At 38.6% G+C, this 24,937-nt stretch overlaps 2 protein-coding genes across 4 annotated transcripts in view; both read left to right on the top strand.

Annotated features, from left to right (window-relative positions):
- Window positions 1-24,605, top strand: part of LOC119558262 (chaoptin) — a 412,604-nt gene extending 387,999 nt beyond the window's left edge. For all 3 annotated transcript variants that reach the window (XM_037871610.1, XM_037871611.1, XM_037871612.1), the window contains 3 exons: window positions 14,846-17,768; window positions 19,109-19,572; window positions 21,502-24,605. In XM_037871610.1, coding sequence (XP_037727538.1) covers window positions 14,846-17,768; window positions 19,109-19,572; window positions 21,502-22,533 — 4,419 coding nt within the window. In that variant the 3' untranslated portion in view covers window positions 22,534-24,605. The remainder of the gene's footprint in view (window positions 1-14,845; window positions 17,769-19,108; window positions 19,573-21,501) is intronic.
- On the top strand, window positions 5,234-7,358 carry LOC119558265 (serine/arginine repetitive matrix protein 2). Its single transcript, XM_037871616.1, has one exon. It carries the CDS (start codon window positions 5,337-5,339, stop codon window positions 7,311-7,313), a length of 1,977 nt encoding a protein of 658 aa, XP_037727544.1. The 5' UTR covers window positions 5,234-5,336; the 3' UTR covers window positions 7,314-7,358.
- Window positions 24,606-24,937: the final 332 nt, after the last annotated feature.

Here is a 24,937-nt window from a genome sequence, read left to right as displayed (position 1 = left end):
AGAGCATTACCATTACTATTACCAGTAAAATGAGCCTTTGATGACCGAATTCGGTTTATCACAACTCGAGTTAGAAAATAAAAAAGTGCGAATAACGTTTTTTACACTTTAAAAAAAATTGGTACCATAGAAAAAATTTTAAGTGCCCTTTTCTTAATCAGGGAGATGTATCTTACCGGAAAACAAAGGTTTCCTGAAAGGCGTATTTCATCAATTTTTTTTTTGTAAACTGGTGTAATGTAAGCAACATGGAAAAATCGTACGTGCGCGACAAGTACGTTCGCGACCGGTACTTAATCCAATAAAAAAAAACAAATGGAGATATTTCCTCGGGAACAGACTCGATAGAAAGCTACATGAATCCATTTTAAAAGTAAAGTTATTGCTTTAGTATATTCCGTCCCAATTCGCAGATTTTTGCATTTTATTAGATTAAGCCCAAGTCGACTTCCATTTTGCGTACGTTCGCGACCGCATGTTTGTTGCCAATATTATGAAAATGATAGCTCAATAAACCCCATCATTTACACTAAGCAAAGAGTTAACAAAATGCTATGAAAAAGTAAAAAAAAAATTCAGTGCGTACGAACGTACGTTCACGACCCGTGGAAAAGCCCATATGACACGTTATTGTAAAGGGGCACGTTTAAAACTTACACCAGTTTACAAAAAAAAATTGATGAAATACGCACTTCAGGAAACCTTTGTTTTCCGGTAAGATACATCTCCCTGATTAAGAAAAGGGCACTTAACAATTTTTCTATGGTACCAATTTTTTTTAAAGTGTAAAAAATGTTTTTCGCACTTTTTTATTTTCTAACTCGAGTTGTGATGAACCGAATTTGTTCATCAAAGACTCATTTTACAGGTAATAAAATGGCCTTTAACTTTCTTATACTTCATTGAGTTTCATTCATTAGTTTAGAAGCTACCATTCGTCAAAGTTGAAAAAGTTGGAAAAAATGCAAAACCGCTGGCATAAATGGTTTCTTTAAAAATACACGCCTAAAAACCGAAATTAGTTTTATGTTGTTTTCTTGAAGGCTGAACCTTAACGGATAATATGCGCCATCGATCACGACAATCCGTTGGTAAATCGATTTTTTACAGATTTTTACAGGTATATACCCAAGTTCAGTATTCGGGTGCAGCGGCCGTTAAACATCATTTTAAATTTTCAGTGTTGGGGAACGTAAGAATTTGGTGCAAGTTGTTATGCATAACGTCAGTTTCCTTGCTATTTCCTTGCTAAAAATATATGAAAATGATTTCCTCGTAATTGCAATCGCATACTTTTTAGCTTGCCCATCACTAATAGCAAAGAAACTGACGTTATGCATTACAACTTGTGCCAAATTCTTACGTTCCCCAACACTGAAAATTTAAAATAATGTTTAACGGCCGCTGCACCCGAATACTGAACTTGGGTATACCTTTAAAAATCTGTAAAAAATCGATTTACCAACGGATTGTCGTGATCGATGGCGCATATTATCCGTTAAGGTTCAGCCTTCAAGAAAACAACATAAAACTAATTTCGGTATTTAGGCGTGTATTTTTAAAGAAGCCATTTATGCCAGCGTTTTTGCATTTTTTCCAACTTTTTCAACTTTGACAAATGGTAGCTTCTAAACTAATGAATGGAACTTAATGATGTGTATAAGAAAGTTAAAGGCTATTTTATTACCTGTAAAATGAGTCTTTGATGAACGCATTTGGTTTATCACAACTCGAGTTAGAAAATAAAAAAGTGCGAAAAACGTTTTTTACACTTTAAAAAAAGTTGGTACCATAGATAAATTGTTAAATGCCCTTTTCTTAATCAGGGAGATGTATCTTACCGGAAAACAAAGGTTTCCTGAAGTGCGTATTTCATCAATTTTTTTTTGTAAACTGGTGTTATTTATCAACAAGAACGGCCACATTTACCAGTTCAGAACATCTAACACTGCCTGAGAATTGAACTTTTTTTTTCGAATCCAAACTTTATATTAATGTCCTGAAAATGTAAGATGATGTTAAACAGTTGAATATAAGAATCTTTAGTTTTATCACTTTAAAAAAAAAACACTCGCTAGTTTGGCAAGAAAACAGCTAAAAACAGCATAATTTCGTACACCCGTAAATTGTGATTTTCTTAAGCTACATGCTAGTGCTATACGTCGTTAGAAAGGTACTTTGAAAAACTTTTTACGCTTTTCTAACATTATATGTCTGAATACCATCGTTTAAAAATTACGGGCAAACTTCTTTTATTTCGATTTTTTATTTTCTTATATTTTTTTTCAACAACTTTGGATTGCATTGAATTTTGTAAGTGCGTATCCAAACGCCATTTTAGGGTCATGGAATCATTTAAATTGTAATTTACAGTTCCATAAAAGAAAATTGATCTCTACGACTTTTTGGAAAGTAGATTAATTACTTGATTGATGTTTAAAACAAAAACTTCTGGTATCAAACAAAACCATCTATTAACGAGGTAAATATCTAGTGACAATCGCACCTTCAACATACAAAAGTTCTGATATCAACTTTTGTTACGAAAATTGATCAATCTACTAAACAAATAGACTTTCTAAATTTTTTACATTCGGCATGCTGCAATTAAATATGGGCACTTCCACCAAAAAGTCTACCACGACCGAAAAATTAAAAGTGATCGGAAAAATCTAACATAAATATAATTTGAAAGAGAAATAATCATATCTAGTTAATTTATAAGAAACACACCGATTTGTTTACCATGATCCGAGTTGTATAATTGCAAAGTCGCGCAATGCATTTTTTGGTTTTTGCACATTTCAATGGGTCATTTGGTTTTGATGCTAGATCATAAAGAGCGAGAAAATAATATGACTTTACCTCTCTCAACTCTTTGTTGGAACGTAATGAAAGGGAAAAAAATGTACTGAGAATTTTGCTATGCGGAATATCTGTAATTTTTGTAATCCCATTACCGTATTCTCCAATGTCCCGAGCGACATCGGAAAACGTAACTTCTTATCAGTACGTCAAAATCTCTCACTGCAAGAACCTCAAAACTAAACCAGGAAAAAACTGTTTAAAAATAACAAGAAATGTAAATGTTAAAAATCAACAAAGTTGGTCCCGAGCAACAACGTAAGTTTTCGCAAAAAAAAAAAATTTTTTTATGAGTTTTATTCTTTTGCTTTTTGTTTTATATAAATATAGATGGATGGCGAAAAGGATAGGAATGTCTGCAAACGTTGGAGAGACAAATTAAAAGAGGATCAAGTCAAATTTAAAACATTTAAACTTAAAAATAATGAAAGAAATCGGAATGCTAGGCAAGAGAAAAAAATGGCTGAAAGAGATGATCAAATAATCGAAGAAAGAAAGAAATATGGTCGAACAAGAAAAAGAGAACTTAAAAAAAAAGTGAAAGAATTAAAAAATTGTATTATATTATTAAAATGACTTCCATACACATGTATATATTTTTTTAATAAAAATTTTGTTGAAATAAATAGTTTGCTTATAAAAAAACATCTGCTTATAAAATTAAAACACTTAGTACGCTTTTTTATGATATTTGTCAAATATAACACCAGAAACAACATAGAGATTGTAATCGGAAAAAATGTCCCGAGCGACATGTCCCGAGCGAATATCTTAGAAACTACATTAAAAAAAAACGGCCTAACATTTTTGAGCAAAACCAAAACTATTTTACAGCTTCATTATTGAACCACAATTTAAAAAAATCGCATGAAAATATTCCATCAAACTTGGCTAAAATCCGGGGTTGAATGAACTCCCGCAAAACCCACTTCTATTTTTGTCCCGAGCGAAAACGACAGTTTTTTAAAGATATCTTAAAAACTAAAAGTCGGAAAAAATCAAGATTATTGCACAAAATAGAGCTTGGGAAGAGTGAAAAGTGAAGTCAATTATCAAAATTAAAATCGTTTTATTTCCCATTTTTTTTCAACTTTAAAAGTATGCAAACGTTCCGAGCGACAATATGGAAATGCCCATATATCTGTGTTTTTCTCATTCGACACACAATTTGTCCTTTTTATCTCCTCCTCTATCTCTCCAATAAACACATTTCCAATTTCAATTATCTAATTCCGATTATGTTGATGTAAATTTTAAATTGCTGAAAAACAATGGTTGAGGCGCGCCTGGCATTCACATTAGCGAAAAAAAGAGACGGAAGATCCTTTACCCAGTGTTAAAAAGCTCTTGGAGGCAGGACCGAACATTTGTGCACTTATCAGCGCTATAAATCTTTTTGTTTTCCAAAAAGTCTTCGGCTAACTCGCCAAACCCGTCTACCGTATGCCATTTCTTCCAATCTTCGAAGGGTATTCCAATTTTAAAGCGGTCATCCTAAAATTTTAACTTAACTTTTATCAATTTTTAATTTAAAAGCCAATTAATGGGTACCTGATAGTCGACACACTCGACTATTGCGTTCTCTCTAGTTAAAAATTGTAAAGGGTGAACAAACGTGGACTTACCGTATACAAAAGACTCAATGAAAAAAAAAATACTAAAAATTCGACATTTTGATTTTTGATCTTTAATATATTTGAAACTGGACGTGAACAAAAAACTACAAGGTGGACAAACAATAGCCGTTTTAAAATTTAAAAAAAATTTAATTTACCGAGCCCAGCTACATTAAGCTAACTCAATAGAGTGGGAGAGGGATGGAGATAAATTTACACAGAAAATTGGGTGCTTACGAATTTTCACTAGCGCCACCTAAGTTTCACATTACTTGGCTTGTTAGTGAAATCTGGAAAACAGCCGATAGGAATAAACGATTGGGGGCGCTTTTTTTACTTGGACGAAATCCATGGTAAAATAGATATAATTTTGATGTTTTGTAATCTAGATTGTTAGGTCGGCAACAGCTTTGCGCATGAAATTTGAATTTTAGTATTGATCAACGTAAGGAGGTTCATGTTATTCCCTTAGGCAGTTTTGTGAAATTTTCGTTTTTAGCGTTGTAAAATAATCGATACTGGAACCAAACTGGTTAACAGCCATGGGTTGAAGTTTTCAAATGTGAAACTTGTGGTGTGGGAAATTGCTTGGAGATTTTATTTCTAAACATTTATTTTGATGACAACCCAGAAGCAAGTTACCTTTGACCTCCAATCAAGAAGGCCTTGCCTGGATACCTGGGATTTTCAATGACAGCTGTCAGCCAATTTTATTCCACACCAGCACAGTTCATTTGGCAGCAGTACTCGACGTGTGAATAACGTATCACCAGCTCCGCAAATCCGAAAAAAAGTTGGGAAATCCCAGTCTAAACGTATACTCTTTTCGCAGTGACTAAGAACTACCACAAAAAAATGACCAAGGTGCAGGCTAACAAGGCAAAGGACGAAGGTGAGCCAGCTGTCAAGCGTGAGCGCAGGGAGGCGCATTCGCACAAGAGGGATCGCAGGGAGCGCAAGAGCCGCAAGAATCGCAAGGAGTCGGCCGCAGGAGGTTCCTCCTGGATGAGAAACCGTTCGCCAACGCCATCGAATGCCTCGGTGAGTAGCGAGGAAGGCAGCAGCGACTCCAGCTACTCGGACTCGAGCTACAGCTCCACCGGATCCTCCAGCTATACTAGCTACTCTAGCTCCACCAGCAGTAGCTCCTCGTCCAGCGACAGCGAGGAGAAGCCAGAAGGTGCCGGCAAGAAATCGGAGCGCTCCAAGCACTCCTGTTGTCGGCGCCGGCACCATCGTCGCCATCGCCGTCACCATCCGCGTCACTCGCACCGTCACCGGCGCGGCAATCGCCGTCATCACTCCGATCACGGACGCTCCTCAAAGCGTTTGGCCAGGAAAAGTCGTCGCGGGGTGTCCTCTGCCAAGGTAGCAGGCGTAGTCAAGGAGGAGGGTGCTGCCGCTGTTCCTGGGGTTATACAAATACCGGCCCCCATTCCCCTACCCGTGCCAGCACCCATTCCGGCTGTGCTGCCCGGTCCGGAGCACCACCAACAGCAGAACTCCCATTCTCATCTCCATCCTCGATCGCATCCCCAGCCCGTGCCGGCTCCGGTTCCGGCTCCTACTTCGGTCACCATGCTAGCACCCGTGGGTGCCGTCGCGACCTTGGAGCACCGCAAGCCGCGCATGCGCTGCTCCGGCTCGCAGACCATCACCTCGGCCACCAGCGGCCACAGCCAGGCCATCACCCAGTCCAGCACAATAACCATCACTAAGACCATTGCTAACACCACTGCAACGGCCGCCAGCCATTCCAGTGGCAATGCCAACACCTCAAGCGCCAAAACCAAGGTTGGCGGCTCTAGAATCTCCAGCAGTGCCTGCCAGCCCGCGAAGGTGGCCATCGCCGCTCCCGCTCCCAACAAGCCGGCTCATCAAGCCAAGCCGCCAGTGGCTGCCGCATCCTCGAAAGGTCTAATGAGGGCCAACCCCAACGCCAGTTCAACCCACTCCAGTTCTAACGCCTCCAACGCCAAGGCCCCAACAGCCAAGGAGCAGGCCAAAAACCCTAAGCCGCGTCGCTCGCACTCCAGGGGTAAGTCGTCGAACAATGATCGATGCCGTCGAGGTCCTGCCACGCCCACAAGTGCGGAGCCCAGCCGCCAGGGTAAAAATGGTCGAAACGACAACTTTCAGTGGAACCAGCGGCGCAATAATCATTTCGGAGGGGAAGTGGCAAGCGGCGTTGCAGGCGGAAGACGTTCGCATGGAGGTACGGACGGCGAAGGCAACCAAACGGCCTTCCGTAACGGAAAGGACGGCTTCAAGTTCCGCCAACCGGTTCGCATTGTGCGTCTGCATATCAAGGGACTGACGCGTCAGGTGACCAAGGAACACATTACCGAGATCTTTGGACACTTCGGCGCCCTCACGGCGGTCGACTTCCCCATGGACCGCTACTTGGGGCGCCAGGGGCGTGGCTACGCCTTCGTGGAGTACGCACGTCCGGAGGACTGCGCCTCTGCCATCAAGCACATGAACGGCGGCCAGATCGACGGCAAGCGGATCACGGTGTCCGCCTTCCAGGAGAGCATGCTGAAGGCTCCGTGGCGCCACTACCGCCGCTACTCGCCGGTCAATCGGCGCCACCGCACAGCGTCCCGCTCGATGTCCCGTTCACGCTCGCGTTCAAAGTCAGGCTCGCAGTCCGCCCGCGGCTCGCGGTCCACCTCCCGTTCGCGCTCCCGTTTCCGCTCCAAGTCTCGATCGCGCTACAATCGTCGATATCGCTCCCGCTCCCGCTCCAGCTCCCGCGGCCGCGGCCGCTCCCGCTCCCGCTCGTCGCCGCGATACGGGAAGTACAATCGCCCCGGCTCGCGTTCGCCCTAGGCAGGCCTTACTGTGTAGAAGCAGACGACAGCGAACCAGGGCGTCTAGGAATCGGACAAATGCATTTCCGTTTTTTAAATTTTTCCATTTTTTTCCCATTTAATTCCATTCAAATAAAACTTGCAATGCAAATGGACATTTTTTGCTCAAAGCGAGGTTTGGTATTTATTTTTGGGACTAGGAACGGATTCATAGATGCACTAAATTAAATCCAATTAATCATAGTTTTGAGTTCGTAAAAATGTTTCAATTTGCTAAGAAGGTATCACCTAAATTTTATCTTTTTTGTTATACGCAAATAGAAATGGCAGAGTTTTCAGCAAGGAATCCCCAATTCATAATCTCAAATATTTATACTTGTTACTAGTTAAGAAAAGGGGCATATTTGATTCGTCGGAAAGTATTTAACGGGTAGAAGGAAGCGTTTTCGACCCTAAAAAGTATATATATGTATTCTTGATCAGTATCACTAGCCAAGTTCAAATTCCATTTTTTGTCTCGAGCGAATACGGCAATCTTTTCAAGATATTTTAGAAACTACAAATTGGACAAAATCAAGATTAACACACAATATAAAGTTTGGGGAACAGTGAAAAGTAAAGACATTTATCAAAATTGAAGTCTTTTTTCAATTAAGTGTACGAACGTCCCAAATGACACCCTAAAATTGTCCATATAATTGAATTCGCATTGTATTGTTTTTTCTGGAAGGGTTGCTCAAAGAAAAACACCTCTTAACGAGCTAAAAATCTAGTGGCGTTCGCACCTTCAACAAACAAAAGTTCTGATATCAATTTTTTCAAGACAGTTTCTAAATTTTTTACTTTTGGCACGCTGCAATTCAATATACCTGTGTTTAGCTGTACGACTTTGATAAAGCGTGTCGAATGAAAAAAACACAGGATTCGGATTCGGATTTGGAAATGACGTGTCATTCGACGCGTATTTTAAGTGAGAACACAACTAGACTAATGAACTTGGGCATTTACCTCCAACGGCCCCAAACGATAACATTTGCACTTTCGCCTTTTTTTCTCCCAAACCAATTGCTTTTTTTAAAGTCTTGGTATGCAATCCTTTTAGTTTTTGCTATACCTTTCGTTTGAAATATCATAATATAGGGCTAGCCTTCGATATAAGAACTTTTGTAATTAGTATTTAATTGAAATTGGGAAATAAATCGTGACGGTCGTCGCCGCACTAATCCAAAATCTTCACATTCGCGCAAAGTACCGCGCGTCTTAAATAAATCCAAAAAAGGATGGTGCGCTTTGTCACTGCGTGGACTGCCGTCCACAGTGATAAACTTCGACAAGCTGAAGATATCTTTCTATCTTGCTTTAATTTGTGATACGTGCTAAAAGAATGCTGCACTTTTTTTATTTTTTGCTTGCGTCTTCTCGTACGATAACTTATAAAATACAGAGCAGAACTTAGGGGGCGTGGGTTAAAATCTGGTTTTATTTACAAAATCTCTAACGATATATATTTTGATAGAGCGAAAATATATACGCCCACAGCCCAAACCGAAGGAGCTAGAGAAGCCACATGTTTACTTATCATGAAAAGAGGGAGCGTGGCAAACTTTTTTAAGGTCAATCGATAGTTATCGACGGGACATTTCATTTAAAATTTGTTTCCTATCATAAAAATTGTTGGTGCCACAGGTTTGGGCGGTTTGTGGGCGCTAGAGTAGGCGTGGCATATTCGCGACAAACTTGCGCTGCGTACAAGGCTACGGAATCTAAATCTGAAATCCCAATTCTTTATCTTTGATAGTTTCCGAGATATCGGCGTTTATAATTACGATTTTTTTAGGTTTGTGGGCGTTAAAGTGGGCGTGGTAAACTTGTTTTTTTTTGGTCAATCGATAGATATTGATAAGAACAACTTTTAATGGATGGCCCAATTTGAACAATTTTTTGCAAAAAGAGAGATATTGAAAATCAAAACATAATTGCATTAGACAGGTTTTTGAGTGGGCGTATGGGCGCTTGTGGGCGTTGGAGTGGCACCCTGCTGAAGCAACTTGGGCCAGAACCTAAGGAATCTGCATGCCAAATCCCAACTTTTTAGTTTTTATAGTTTTCAAGATCTCAGCGTTCATACGAACAGACGGACATGGCAAAATCGACTCGGCTAGTGATCCTGACCAAGAATATATGTATATAATTTATAGGGTCGTAAACGCTTCCTTCTACGTTACATAGTTTTGAGCTTCTTGCGTAGCGCAAGTTTGTTTCAGCAGGGTGCCACGCCCACTCTAGCGTTCACAAACGCCCATAACGCTAAAAACCCGTCTAGCAACCACATTTTATAGTACTTTCGAAAAATTTAAATTGACATGCCAAAAATTGTTTCGATTCGGACAATTCATTAAAAAGCTATAACTGAGAAACAGGTATTTGATTGTCGATGGCATCGACTATAGCGTTCTCTCTTGTTTTGAATTGTTTTAGTTTAGAAATAGCAAAACAATTCCATTCAAATTGATCAGCTATATGATTTTTTCAAAGTTTATTTGTAATTGTGAATTCTTTAAAGAATGCAAATGATGTGCTGTTATTCTTTTTCATCATTATACCCGATACTCGTTGAGTAAACAGGTATATTGTATTCGTCGGAAAACAAATATATCGTCGGAAAGAAAGAAGCGTTTCCTACCCTATAAACAATTTAAATTCTTGATCAGGATCACTAGCCTTTTCCGTTTGTCCGTCCGTATGGACGCTGAGATCTATATATCATCTTCAGCTTGCCAAAGTTTGCTTTATTTTTTTAATTTATTTAACTTTTTTTTTTGGCGATAGGCAACAAGACCTTTCACAAACTTGACTCAGCTAAAAAGGGAACGGGAGGAAAAAGACCGATCAGAATATATACACTAAACTTAGTATACGTTGTGATGAATCGCACAGGGAGTGTCCACTTAGTGTCGAACGTGCACCAGAAGAGTGTGCGAAGGCGACTCTTAATATAGCCACAGAATTAAAAATCTGCAGGAATGGTCCGATCATAACGAGTGATACACCATTCGAAAGGTATTGCGAAAACTGAAAAGATTGCTTACCAAGACTTTAATAATTTTTATAAGTTTGGAAGAAAAAACGGTGAAATGGTAAATGTGAAAATTTAAAAAGTTGGATCTGTTGGTAGCCGGTGGGGATAAGTGCCCCAGGTTATCAGCCAAGATTTATTCTTACTGCGAATACGCGTCGAATGAATCCTCATTAAAATCCTCATTATACCCGTTACTCGTAGAGTAAAAGGGTATACTAGATTCGTCGGAAAGTATGTAACAGGCAGAAGGAAGCGTTTCCGACCCCATAAAGTATGTATATTCTTGACCAGGATCACTAGCCGAGTCGATCTAGCCATGTCCGTCTGTCTGTCCGTCCGGATGAACTCTGAGATCTCGGAAACTATAAGAGCTAGGCTATTGAGATTAGGCGTGCAGATTCCTGAGCTTCTTACGCAGCGCAAGTTTGTTTCAGACAAACCGCCCAAAACTGTGGCTCCTACAGTTTTCATGCTAGAATACAAATTTTAACTAAAATGTATTGTTCTTATCAATACCTATCGATTGACCCAAAAAAAGATTGCCACGCCCACTTGAACGCCCACAAAGCGCCAACAAACTTCAAAAAATCGTAAATATGAACGCCGATATCTCGGAAAATATCAAAGATAGAGAAATGGGATTTCAGATTTAGATTCCGTATGCTTGAGCGCAGCGCAAGTTTGTTACGCGAATATGCCACGCCCACTATAACGCCCACAAACCGCCCAAGCCTGTGGCGCCTACAATTTTCATGCTAGATAAAAAATTTTAACTGAAATGTATTGGTCTTGTCAATACCTATCGATTGATAAAAAATTGAAAAAAAACTTTGCCACGCCCACTCTAACGCCCACAACGCTTAAATCTGTCTACCGCCGGTAGGTGGCGCATTTCAATCTCGCTTTGCTGCTTGCATATCTCCATTTCCCTTTGGTCCCTTTAGCTGAGTAACGGGTATCTGATAGTCGAGGTACTCGACTATAGCGTTCTTCCATGTCTTTTTACGCGAATATGCCACGCCCACTCTAACGCCCACAAACCGCCCAAACCTGTGGCGCCCACAATTTTCATGCTAGATACAAAATTTTAACTGAACTGTATTAAAAAGAAAAAGATTACCATGCTACTCTAACGCCCATAACGCTTAAATCTGTCTACCGCCGGTAGGTGGCGTATTTCAATCTCGCTTTGCTGCTTGCTTATCTCCATTTCCCTTTGGTCCCTTAAGCTGAGTAACGGGTATCTGATAGTCGGGGTACTCGACTATAGCGTTCTTCCTTGTTTTAAAATCCAATTCTCCGTTCAAAAGTTATTTCAAAAGCAAGATTTTGGGGGGACTTTTCAAAATGAAAATGTTTGTCCCTTTGTTTGTGGGTTTGTATAAACCCTTTTTTTGTTTTAGAGTCTCGGGAACTTAGTGGCTGTATTAAAAACGACTTTTTGGAAAAACACGCTAGCTTATCGGGAAATCCAAAAAAATAGCTAGATTATAAAGGCTTATAGTTTAGAAACAACTAAAGCTACAGATACGTGTTATATGTCGCTGAAAAGGTAATTTAATATGCTAATCACGCTACTTTTGCCTAAGTTCTCCAAATACAATAAATTTAAATTTATAGAAAATAGTTTTCTGATACCACTATTTGTTTATTTTCTTAAAATTGGTTCAAACGATTTCTTTTTAAATGTTAAACTATATAGCTCTTGAGATTCCTTAACTTTTTATTTATAACACTTTTTGTTGTAAAAATTACCGTTTCTAAGTTATTGAGCGATAAAAAGTACAACCCGATTCAGTTCAGTACGAAAAACAGTTCATGTTTGCCTTCAATGCCCAAGACAAGATAAGATATGATCGTATTTTTTAAGTAAAACACAAGTTTTTCACCGACTAAGACTAAACAAGTTGTTAAAAGCCTGAAAAATGTTGGTTGAATTTTCGATTTCTAACTACAAATACTTTTTTTTAATCCAAAATATGTTTCTATAATTACGTACGGAGTACAGTAATCAAGTTAACGTGGCACTGCCAATGGAAATATATATATTAATTTTTGTGCTATTTCAATACCTCACATAAGTATTATATACTGTGTTTATGCTATGCCTATTTCATGAAATCAATTCATGAAATGAGCAAATTCGTGTGTGCATAAACACCGTTTCATGAATTCGATAACACACGAAAGTTGACTATGAATTCAGTCCCAATTTACGAAATGCTGAGGCACAGCCTTCTTCACAGCCTACTACTCTATAGAGCTTTATATCAAATGACAGCTTTACTAATATCATTTCATGAATATGTCTGTGTTGTATAAACAGGGGCTATTATAATTTCATGTTTTGGAGAATGCATGAAACTCATAGCATAAACATAGTAATATTTTATAATTGATATTTGAAACAAAAACTTCTGATAGCAAACAAAACAAGGGAAAACGGTAAAATCGATGGCCTCGACTATTAAATACTCGTTACTCATCTAAAGGGAGTGATTTTTTAACTAACACACCTACCCTATAGAGCTACTTAGCGCCAACTAGCCTATACCATCATCTATCCTATAGCGCCACCTAGTCTATGGCGCGAACTAGCTAATAGCGCCCCTAGCGGTTTGGTGGCCTATTAATCCTACAATTTTCTCTTAAATATATTGTTGAAGCGGGCAGAAATGGAAAATTTTTGAAAGTATATTTATTTAATCGAACTTACAACCATTTTTGATCACAAAAATTGATATCAGAACTTTTGTAAGTAAATCATAAATTTAATATAGTTTATTTATTTTATCGAATGTAATATCATTTTTCGTCACAATTGTTGATATCAAAAATTTTTGTTAAAGGCGCGTTCGCCACTACTTTCTACCTCGTTAAGAGGTGTTTTTGTTTGATTGATATGAGCACATATCAAAGTTGTCACCAAATTGTGGTATTTTTTAATATCCAACTGATATGCTTTCATGTAAAACTGATATGCTTTCACATCAAACTGATATGCTTTCATTTCAATCTGATATTTTTTTTGTATCAATTTGACATTTCTTTTATTTTAACATGTTATGTTTTTCCATATCAAATTTATACTTTTTCATAAGAAACTGATATTTTATCATATAAATTTGAACTTTTAATCATTTTAACACGTTATGTTTTTCTATATTAAACTGGTTTTCTTTCATATTAAACTGATATTTTGTCAAATCAATTCGACACTTAACTCATACCCAGCTTTATATTAAAATCATTTTATTGAGAGAAACAAATTTGTAGTTTAATTTAAAATTTATTTTCATTTCTAGTCTTATGTTACATATAAAAAATAATTGTAACTTAAAATTACTTATCATAATTAAAAAAACTAAAATATTTTTCTTCTTATCATTTTAAGACCAGTTGGTGTGTAATATACATGAAACCATTAGTTAGAACTAATAATGTCACCTTTTCTTTATATGTTGGTGTCGTATCCCCCGCGCAGACATCAATGTGCTAAAATTTGAAATTATTACAACCTATTATGAAAATGTTAAAAATTAAACTTACTTGTGCTCGCTTCCATTTTTGGAGTTTCTCGCGGAACTCGGATTTCAGACCAAGATGTTCTCTCTTGGAAAATATTATATCAAGATCTGAAGCACTAATGTACTGCAGCCTTTCGTAGTTGTATCCACACTCTAGGAATATAATGCAAAAATAAGTCTCAACTAATAATGGCTTACACATGTATATATATATATATATGTGCACATATGTTGACTTATAAAAACCTCAAGCACAACCAAATCGACCTTGTGGTCCGTAAGGAATTGAAGCAAAAGTGGATCCATGGTACTTCGACAAACTAATGCACAAATAAAGTAATTTAGTTAAAATTATACATACTTACCAAGTAATTACATTTATAAACACCTTAAACTTTTCTTTTGTCACGTTTTACACTAAAATTGACGCAGTAAATAAAAGTGGGACCACCGCATACAAAGCGTAATTATACCGTTGTACACAGAATATACACAAAAAGGACGAATTTACAGTCATACTATTTTTTCAAAGACTTTTCGATGTTACGTTTGATATGAAATCTTATCAACTTGCTAAGTATTCATATCATTATGATACGGATTCATATTAACATTTGAAGTTGATATGATTTCGTATCATATTGATATGAATTCGAATCATTTTGATATGAAAAAATTTATATGTGAAAATTGAGGAGACAATATCAAACGGGTATTGTTCCGTTTTTTTTCTCTGTGTAGTAATATCCCAATCAATACTTCTAATAAGTCGATTGTTTCAAGATAAATTTTGGTAAACGTTAAGGTGGAAAAGAAGAGCTTAAACGGGTTAGGTCTTGTACTCAACCCAACAAAAAGTCGTACAAAAGCAAAAACTGTATCTAAAAAAAACGACACAACATTTCTTTTTTAAATTTCAATACAGCCCTCTTTTCGTTATTGCAGATGCCATCCCGCGCTTTGAGCTCGATGCAGAAGTTGACGGCTCTTGATTTTGACTACAACGAGATCGTACGAGTCGAGGACTACAGCTTTTATGGTCTGCGGCTCTCTAAACTAAACCTCAAGGGAAACAAGCTGCAGGGAATGCCAGAGCACGCGTTCGCTGGACTGGAAGAGTGCATGCAGGAGATAGACGTCTCGGAGAACGGACTGCGCACCTTTCCGTTGATGGCTCTCCGGAAGTTAGACCACTTACGCATTTTGCGGCTCTCAAACAACCGGATACCCACCTTCTACGGGGACATTCAGTTGGCCACTAATAATGCCTCGGCGGCGTCGGCTGCCGCAGGTGCGTTTCAGCTGCCATCCTTGATTTTCCTTGACTTGAGCTCCAATTTGTTTGCCGAAATCGGAGATGACTGCTTCAGGGCCTTTCCCCAGCTGAAAACCCTATCCTTTTACGCCAACCAAATAGAGTTGGTCCAACCGGAGGCTTTCAAGAGCCTTCGAGAGCTAATGTCGCTGGACATGTCCCACAACAGGATTATATCACTCGATCCCAAAGTTTTCGAGAGGAATACGAGACTGCAAACAGTGGATCTCAGCCACAATCATATACACGCTATTGGAGGGGTGTTTTCGGACTTACCCCAGTTGAGGGAGGTCTTTCTAAGTGAAAACAATATACTGGAGCTGCCGGCAGATGCCTTTACAAACTCCACAAATGTCGATGTCATTTACCTGGAGTCCAATGCCATTGGTCACATAGACCCCAACGTCTTCAGCACTTTGGTTAATCTAGATCATCTGTATTTAAGGTCAAACTTTATACCTCTCCTACCCGTTACTCTGTTCGACAAGAGCACTAAGCTCACATCCTTATCCCTGGATAATAATGAAATCCAGGATCTGGAGATAGGCATGTTCAGGAAGTTGGAACACTTGCGGGAGGTGAGGCTGCACAACAATCGCATTCGTCGGGTGAGGAAGGGCGTGTTTGAACCTCTCCCTGCCCTTCAGGAACTGCACATTCAAAAGAACAGCATTGAAGATATAGAGCCGCAGGCTTTTCACACTCTGAAAAATATGCAGCATATTAATCTGCAGGATAATCAACTAACTGTGCTGGAAGATATATTTTCAGACGATAACTCTTCCCTTCTCTCCGTGCAGCTGGAGGCCAATTACCTACATAAAGTTCATCCCCACACATTTAGTCGCCAGCATAAAGTGCAAATCATGTGGCTAAAAGACAATCAATTGGCCCGAGTGGAAAGATCCCTCTTTGCCGATACTCCCCAATTGGGCAGGCTGTATCTGAGCGACAACAGAATCAAAGATATAGAAAAAGATACTTTTGCAAACCTGTTACTGTTGCAATTCCTCGATTTGAGTGGTAACCAATTGAAGCAACTTAGAAGGGATTTTTTCGCCCCCCTCCAGAGCCTTGAGGAACTAAGTCTAGCCGGAAATCAAATAGAGGCCATTGAGGGGTATGCCTTTGCCAAGCTGAAGAATCTCAAATTCTTGGACCTGTCTCACAATCCGTTGGTGCAACTAACTCGCGATGTTTTCCTGGATGAATTACCCTTGAATTCTCTTAGTTTGGCCAATTGCTCCCTGCGAAAACTAGAGCAACATTCCTTTAAATCACTTTCCAATCTCAACGAATTGAATCTGGAAAGAAATCAACTGAATCCAGTGGATATTCAAAAGCTAGATATACCAAATCTTAGGAGACTGCTGTTAAACCATAACAACTTCAGTCACTTTGGATCTGGTGGAATAATGGCGGGAATGTTTGACAGACTGCGATCCTTGCAGCACCTGTCAATGTCAAATTGTAGTTTGGGACAGATACCTGATTTACTATTGGCCAAGAACACGAATTTGGTAAGACTTGACCTGTGTGACAACAGACTCTCGCAGATGAATCGCAATATTTTTAGTGGTCTCAATGTGTTTAAGGAATTGAAGCTATGTAAAAATCAACTCTCCGAATTCCCGCACATTGCTCTATATAATTTAAGTACCCTTGAAAGTCTGGACTTGGCCCGAAACCAGTTGGCCTCGATAGATTTCTTCAAGCTAAGTGGTACCCTCAATCTCAGGCAACTTGTCCTGACGGATAATAAGATCACCGCCTTAAGCGGCTTCAATGCCGTTAACCTAACCCAATTGGACAGTGTGGACTTAAGTGGTAACCTGCTGCTCTCTTTGCCAGCAAATTTCCTGCGCCACTCGATCAATTTGCAAAAGGTGGACTTGTCCAGCAACCGATTCTTGCAAATACCCTCTTCAGCTTTGTCGGACGTTTCTATACCACGGTTATCTTGGTTAAACTTGACCGGCAATCCTATCAATCGGATTTACACTGTAAAAGAGGAGAGGTATCCATACCTCAAGGAGCTTTACATCTGCCTAACGAACCTTTCCATACTTACATCTAAGGATTTTGAGGCCTTTCAAGCTTTACAGCACCTTCATTTGGTCAATAATAGAATTACTAGAATTTCCCCGGGTGCCTTTAAGACCCTCACCAACCTTCTTACCCTGGACCTAAGTATTAATGAGTTGGAAATGCTGCCTAAAGAGCGATTGCAAGGTCTTCGACTGCTACGTTTCCTCAACATCTCGCATAATACCCTCAAGGATCTTGAGGAATTTAGTGTCGATCTCTCGGAGATGCAAACTCTGGACCTGAGCTTCAACCAGCTAGATCGTATTTCCAAGAAGACCTTTAGGAATCTCCATGGGCTGTTGGAACTTCTGCTCATGGGTAATCGGATGACGGTTCTATCGAACGATGCCTTTCGATTTTTAAGGAAACTGCATGTGTTGGATCTGCGCAAAAATTACTTTGAGCTGGTACCATTAGATCCACTTAAACCACTGGAAACCAACCTAAGAACACTTAAACTAGAGGGTAAGTACTTATTCTGGAACACCAGCGCAACTAAGGCTTAGGATTATTAATTTATCAAGATTTTTATCTGTATAATTTTATTAGATTATAATATATAAACCAATAATAAACAACAATATCTCAAGTAATATTATTAGAAAATGTTTTTGAGTGACACCATGGTGTTTAGAGCTATAATCGAGTACCTCGACTATCATATACTCGTTATTATCTTATCAACTAACAGTGCGCATTTAAGCATTTTTGTGGTGCCGATAGGTATTGATAAATAAAATTAAATAAAAACTGCAAAACTATACTTAATAAGCTCTTCTGCTGGAAAACTTAGACTAATTTTTGGCTTTTACCAAGAGACTGCCGATGCAATCAGCTGCTTCATCTCACAGCTTATTTTACTATTATCATCCGCCTATTTTAGTACGCCAAAGGGAAATACCTTGAGTAATAAGCTCATTTGTATTTATGTGAACATATATGAGTATATTATAGAATATAATTTTCAAATCCTTCTAAAGGCACCAATATATATGATAAAGTCGACCGATTTTTATAAAAAGTAATTCGTATTTATGAAATATGATCTCTTCAAAAACAACAAGCCCCTAAGTATACCATTTACTCGTACAGTGAAAGGAAGCGTTTCTGACCTTACATATTCTTGATCAGGATTAATAGCCGAGTCGAACTAGCCATGACTGTCTATCTCGAAACTATAAAAGCTAGAAAGATGGTTTTCATCAATACCTATCGATCGACCTAAAAAATATATAAAAGCTACAAAGTTGGGATTAAGCAGCCAGATTCTAGCGATTAAAGCTCCATCTCCCCTGCGCTCCCTTTAGTTGAGTAACGAGAATCTGAACTATTCCTTGTGCTTTTCCATTCAATATTCAATGGCTGAAAAAAAATACTCTCTTCTAACCGAATTCAGCGATTAGGGGTTATCCAGTATTTTTAGTTATTTAATAGCTACTTAACTCTCAGTTTTGCAGTTTTCCCAATAGTTGTATTTTTTCGGCACAGTTCAAATTACTTTTTATCTTCACCATGGAGTAAAACTTAGCTTAGCTGTCGAACCACCCTTTTATTTAACTCCTATAATTTTTTCTACACTGCTAAAATTTATATCTTAAAGTAATCCAATATTTTAAGTTTTTTTCATAAATATTATTCATTACTCGGATAATTATATGAACAAAAAAGGAATCTTATCAGCACTTCTTGAATAAATAAGCAAAGCTACGTAGCCATAGTAGATAAGCCGTCTTTTTTCGTCCTGTGTAGTTCTGTGTCACCCCGTTGTCATGACCAATTTGTTGCTTATTGCGTGCTCGTTTCAGAGAATCCACTGCATTGCAGCTGCGACGCCCAGAAGCTGTGGGAATGGCTGCGGGATCATCGCAAATGGTCTCTTTCAACGGGCTCCGGCGCAGGAGGAGGAATCGGTGCACTGAGTGGCACGCTGGGCGGCGATTCCATTAATTACCTAAGGTGCGAACACCCAACAGACCTGCGGGGCAAAGTGTTCGGACGGATGGAGCCGCAGCAGTTCTGCGACGCCCCGCTGATACCCAAAATGGCCATCCAAGACATCCAGCCCTACTCGGTGGTTGTGTCCTGGCAGAGTCGTGACCATTTGGGCCTCAATGGCTTCGAAATTGTTTACCACGCCACCGGCGACGGCATGGTTCCAGACCGTGAGCGGAACAGTCACAGGGACAGGGAAAGGGGTCACGAATCCGACAAGCAGAGGAACCGGGAACGAGAACGCGAGGGAGAGCGGTTTCCGGTCGCCACGGATGAGGTGAGTGCCACTCTACAGAGGAACATATTTAAAATACATTGGAGTGCTTCCAATGATACCACTTTTAATGTGATAACTTTTTTAAGCTGCTATGCTCAATCAAACTTTTCTAACTATCCTTACCCCACTCTTTTTATATAAATATATATAGGGCAGTGTAGGGTAAGGTGACGAACTCGTCAAATCTCATATGTGACGTCACGCAAAAAATTCCAAATAATTGTAGTCGATTTCTCGTATCGTGCCGACAGTGTATTTACAATAACATTATTAAGAATTCGCGTAACTGGTTTGTGAGATCATTTTGACTAAAAAGGTGGAGCAAAAAATCTATTCAATTTATAAGGGTTTCTGAAGAGCCAGATCAAAGCTTTGGGGAAAACCAGGTCAGACGAATATACATATACACGTATTAAAAAGATCTTAAGCAACAGTTATTGGTACTTTGTGTTTTATTGTTTTGCGCCTTATGAAAGTGGCACCATCATATTTTTTAACAGTACCTTGTAGGGTATTGTGACGAATTAAGGGTAGGGTATGAAGATTTAATTTTTTTTGGTATTTGTTAATATTATATCGTTGTTTGTTTCTTTTTCACAGCCGATAATTAAAAAAACAATCATTTTTTGCTGAATTTTGTGAACTATACATTGAACATCTTGATTTGTTAAGTTTAAACCAAGAACTGAAGTAGTCATTTTTATAGGTGTACAGTTAAATTTGTATTCCATTATTGTACCTTTAAACTTTTCTTGAAGAAAAAATAAATAGTTTTCACATCTGCATAGAGTTTTAGTGTGTATTTATCAGTTCGACATCTTTCCCTACAACTTTTAAGAGTGAAAAAATATTTATTAATATTTATCAGTTCGACATCTTTCCCAGCAACTTTTAAAAGTGAACAAATATTGGCTTACGCCAAGAGCTGTAGTATTTAACTTCGCTAGAATTTCTTTATCGAACTTTTACAGAAATATGCTCAATAGATGTCAGCAACTTTCTGCTTAAAGCCTTGGAAAAATATCTATTTTTGAAAATTGACTTTCAAAAAACGAATCGTTCGTCACTATTCCCTACACTACCCTATATAAATATATATATATAAATAAATAAATCTAAGTGTATACATTTAAAACTTATTTGACAGTCCGCCTCCGGCTGCTATCCTCTTAATCTAATTTAATGAAGGCTCGTCTGGAGCTCGTTTAAGAGGATATATAATATACAATATACATAAATTTAGTTGTCATTTTGAAAGCACAGGCCTGAAAATAAAGAAAATATGAAAAACCTTCTTTCCAAATAAATACCTCTTTAATGTAATAAATATTTAACTATATTAAAATTACTTGGCTTATATTGCTTAGATAATTTGTGTGTTTAGTTTTTTTAAACGTTTTGATTTCTCTAAACTTCACTTAAAAATGATAGAGAATAGTTTAATAATATTAAATTATTTAAAAACATTTTCTAAATTATCAAAAGAGCAAATGCTGTTTATGCAAATATTTTCTCTGGTTACAAAGCTTTGTAAATATATCTAAGAATGAACTTAAATTCACTGGCGTTCTGAATCGTTTTAATATACCTTTGAATTTATCCGCACCCTTTAACGCTTTTTTATCCTAAGTCCGTTTATAACTACTGGCTTTGCCAATTAGCCACTAACTGGTCGATAAATCCTCTTTAGATCGCAGGCTCTCTACACTGTCCGCTTATTACTACATATATCTAGCGCTCAAAGACCCTCTGGTGCTTGTGCTCCATCGATAAACCGCGAAGAACCAGGGTACTGTGGCCGCAGGGAAAGTTGTTAATAAAGCGACAGCATCGACATCGGCGATGCTGATGAAAATGAGAATGGGACATGACAATGGCTCTATGGAGATGACAATAACCGTCTTGCAACATGCTTAATTTATTCCTCAGATCCACGGCAAGCGGCTAAATGGAACGGCCAGCTCGACCAAGTTAACCAAGCTAAGTCCGAATACGCGCTATCACATCTGCGTCATCGGCAGCGGTAATTGGCTTTCGGAGCCACTGGCGAACGCTCTGCAGCGACTCCATGCAAACGACTCCCTGCGCGAGGAGGAGGCAGTGATGATGACGGCACCCTTACCAGAGTCCTTTTCGCCATATCAGCACCAGCATCAGCGCAACCGAAGCCCTCACACCAATGGAGCCATGATTCAGGACCAGAACCAGAATCAGGACCAGGACCTGGACAACGCGATCATCCTAGACCACGCCCTGATGGAGGTGCTCAAGAACTCGCATATCTCTGCCTGCACGGATGTGCAGACACTGGACTCCACGCCCAGCTTGGTCACCGACGAAAACGGACTTTCCAGCAATGGCTTTATACACTCCATTCTGACCAGAAGATTAGGTCTCATTGTGGGCTGCTGTTTGGGTATAATAGTGTTCATTGTTATGATATCGGTTTTGAGCTACGTCAAGCTAAAGAAGCAGCGCATCGAGAACGCCAAGCGGCAGGCCGCCCTGCCGCCGGAGTACATATCCTACAGGCACTTCTCTATTCCCAATGAGGAGCTGACCAGGACTGCCGCCAACGCGGGAGCTGCAGCGGCTGCGGCGGCCGCGGCGGTTGCTGCGAAAAATTCAAGTAGCTCGGCCGACGCTGGCAGCTCGCCGCACATGACTAGTGTGCCCAGCGGCATTAGTGCGCACATTAGTGGAACCAGCCTAAGCACAGGTGGCACGGGCACCGGCACCACCACCACAACGGCCACCACGCCCGTAGGTGGCGTGCCTATAATGGGCGTGCAGCTGGGCAAAGCGGGCAGTCCCCTTGTAGGCGTGGGCTTGGTAGTGGCCGACTCCCCCGTGGACGGCGTCCACGCCCACAACCACGCCCATGTCCATGCCCACCGGCAGAACAACGGTTACATGGCTGCGGGGATTGTGCTCAATACAAACCACCTGAGCGTGTGTTAGTCGCCAAAAGGATCAAGGTACCGGGTTAGAGGGTGTTGAAATTCTGCAAAATATTTTGGTAGTCCAGTAAAACATACATTTCAATAATTTCCGCATTCAGCCTCGCCGCTTATCTAATTTTAAAAATAAGTTCATATTTTAATCATAGTTGGTGGTCAGCATCTATGGTAATATAATACATTATTCTTGTAATACGTAATAATTTCAGTTAAAAAGACCCAGGAATACACATATTTTGATGCCGAGCAAAAAATCACTTATTTAAAATGTATTAATCTGCAAGAGTGAAGTGTATGTTTTATTGTTATTAGTATTTTATTTCAATCAGCTGACATGAATACAATTTGTGGTGCCATTTTTTGAAACTTATAAAATAAAATTGAACTACGTTAAGCACTTAATCGGAAATCATTATTGAAAATGTATTTGCCTTTCCCAACTACGGTGCTTTTGTCAAAAAATAATTGCTAACTCTTTCGAGAACAAATTTGTTTTAAAAGGATGTACCGCATGCTTAGGTTCTATTTTGGCATTTAACAATAAAATCCGTATAAAAAATTAAATGGGTGGCGATTTATTGAAACTCAAGTAAATTAAGTGCATTCATTCACTTCAGCACCCCCTTCAAATCTAATCCGCAATCCAAAAAAAGAAAAGAAACATGCAAAATATCTCATATTTCATACTTCAAAAGGTGTCAAAAAATGTTACCAATCAGAGCGAATGCAAAAGCATTTTTAGTGTTATGCAATGCCCAAAATGCATTTAATTTACGATAAAAAACGAAAATCCGAAAAATAACGATACAAATAAAAAGAGAAAATCTAGGTTAGTGATAATCACGATGATGCGATGCGTTCAACGTTCGTTTAGTTATGACAATTGAAGTAGAACTCTATGCAAAAATCGGACGGCATCGCGAAATTTTCAATGTAAATAAAGTGGAATCAAAGCGAAATCTCAGCCGTAAATGTTGCATCTAAATCAAATTAAGCTCCATATGAAGCTATATTTAAGAACTACACATACATGGCCATATATATAAATAAATATATATACCTAAAATGGGAAGCACACACATAGACAATTTTTTTTGCGCTAGACCTAGGAATAGATAAGGTATGAGTGGATTTATTTTTTTTTTTTAGACCGAACGCAAAGAAATCAAGAATAAACTAGTTATGTAACGCTATATGAAAGCGGCGAAATATGTAACCAAAATTTACTAACTATTATATAAAGATAAACAATAAAAGAGACTAGTTTAAGTGCAGACCCCCGAAGAATGCATAATTGTTAGAAGAACTCAAAGAGTTTCATATACATATATTATAGAAGCATTTTTTTCTCATAGTTAACTATATCGTTTTTCTATTTTTCGATTTGAAAACAAATTAAGCTTTATTGGAGGAATGGAAATACACGTATTAATTTAGTTTCACAAATATGCATTACGAAAAAATAATATAATGGCTAAGAAATTTCTAGAAAACTAAGCGAACGATTTAAATGAAACCAAATCAAAACCCCTCACAAACAACAACACATTCACACATAAGAACTCTCAGCCAAGGCGACGAGTTTTTAGAAGATTTCTAACCTTCCCGCCCCTTGTTTTTCCTGCGTACGTCACTGTGTTTCAGTGCTTCTCACATATTTTAATATTGTTATTTGCAAAACACAACAACTATAGTATGCATGCAGGCAAACTTAAGAAAGAAACAATACCAATGGCCAGAGGAATAAGAACGGATAATGCAAATCAAAATCAAAAATCTAACTTAAGACGACATGAAATAAACAAAAAACAAGGCAAAGAAAAGTCAGTATAAAATTAAACAAAGCTTTGTTATGCTATACAAAAAAGGTAACAAATAATGATGGATGCGCTGCCATGCCAAAACACTTTTCTTTAATTCTAGTTAAATTGTAGGGCATAAAGAGCAAAACACAAAATACACATACCTACACAACGCAGAGGTAAAAATTGAACAAACATACAAGAAATGTAATAAATTTAAACCAAAATATTGTATGACAAGCAACACAAAGTAAAATATTAATAAATGAAGAGAAACTTTCAAACAATAGCAAAAATATTTTTCCTTTGGTTGCGACCGTTACTTGCATTTGCTCATAGCCTATTCAGACAGAGGGTATTTCTGCTTCAGCGACCAAATTCCGCATCAGCGACTTTTTCCTCCATATGAAATACACATTTAAGTCTAGAACTCAGATTGGCACTAGTCGAAAAATCGTATTCTATGTAGTGTTTTTAAAGTCCACCCGCAATGCATGCAGCATGGTCTTACTGTCAAGTAGCTGGGCTTGTTGACAAACGGATATCAAATCAATTGGATCAATTTAAAAAAGAAAAGTCAGTGTGCACAAAGATATTAAAATA

This window comes from Drosophila subpulchrella, chromosome X (genome assembly GCF_014743375.2).
Source record: "Drosophila subpulchrella strain 33 F10 #4 breed RU33 chromosome X, RU_Dsub_v1.1 Primary Assembly, whole genome shotgun sequence".
Taxonomy (NCBI): Eukaryota; Metazoa; Arthropoda; class Insecta; order Diptera; family Drosophilidae; genus Drosophila; species Drosophila subpulchrella.
The sequence above is the reverse complement of the archived record's forward strand: the minus strand, read 5'-3'. Positions and strand labels throughout refer to the sequence as shown.

What these genes read in the sequence shown, in the direction of transcription:
- LOC119558265 (XM_037871616.1), top strand. Translation starts at nt 5,337, where the DNA reads ATGACCAAGGTGCAGGCTAACAAGGCAAAGGACGAAGGTGAGCCAGCT.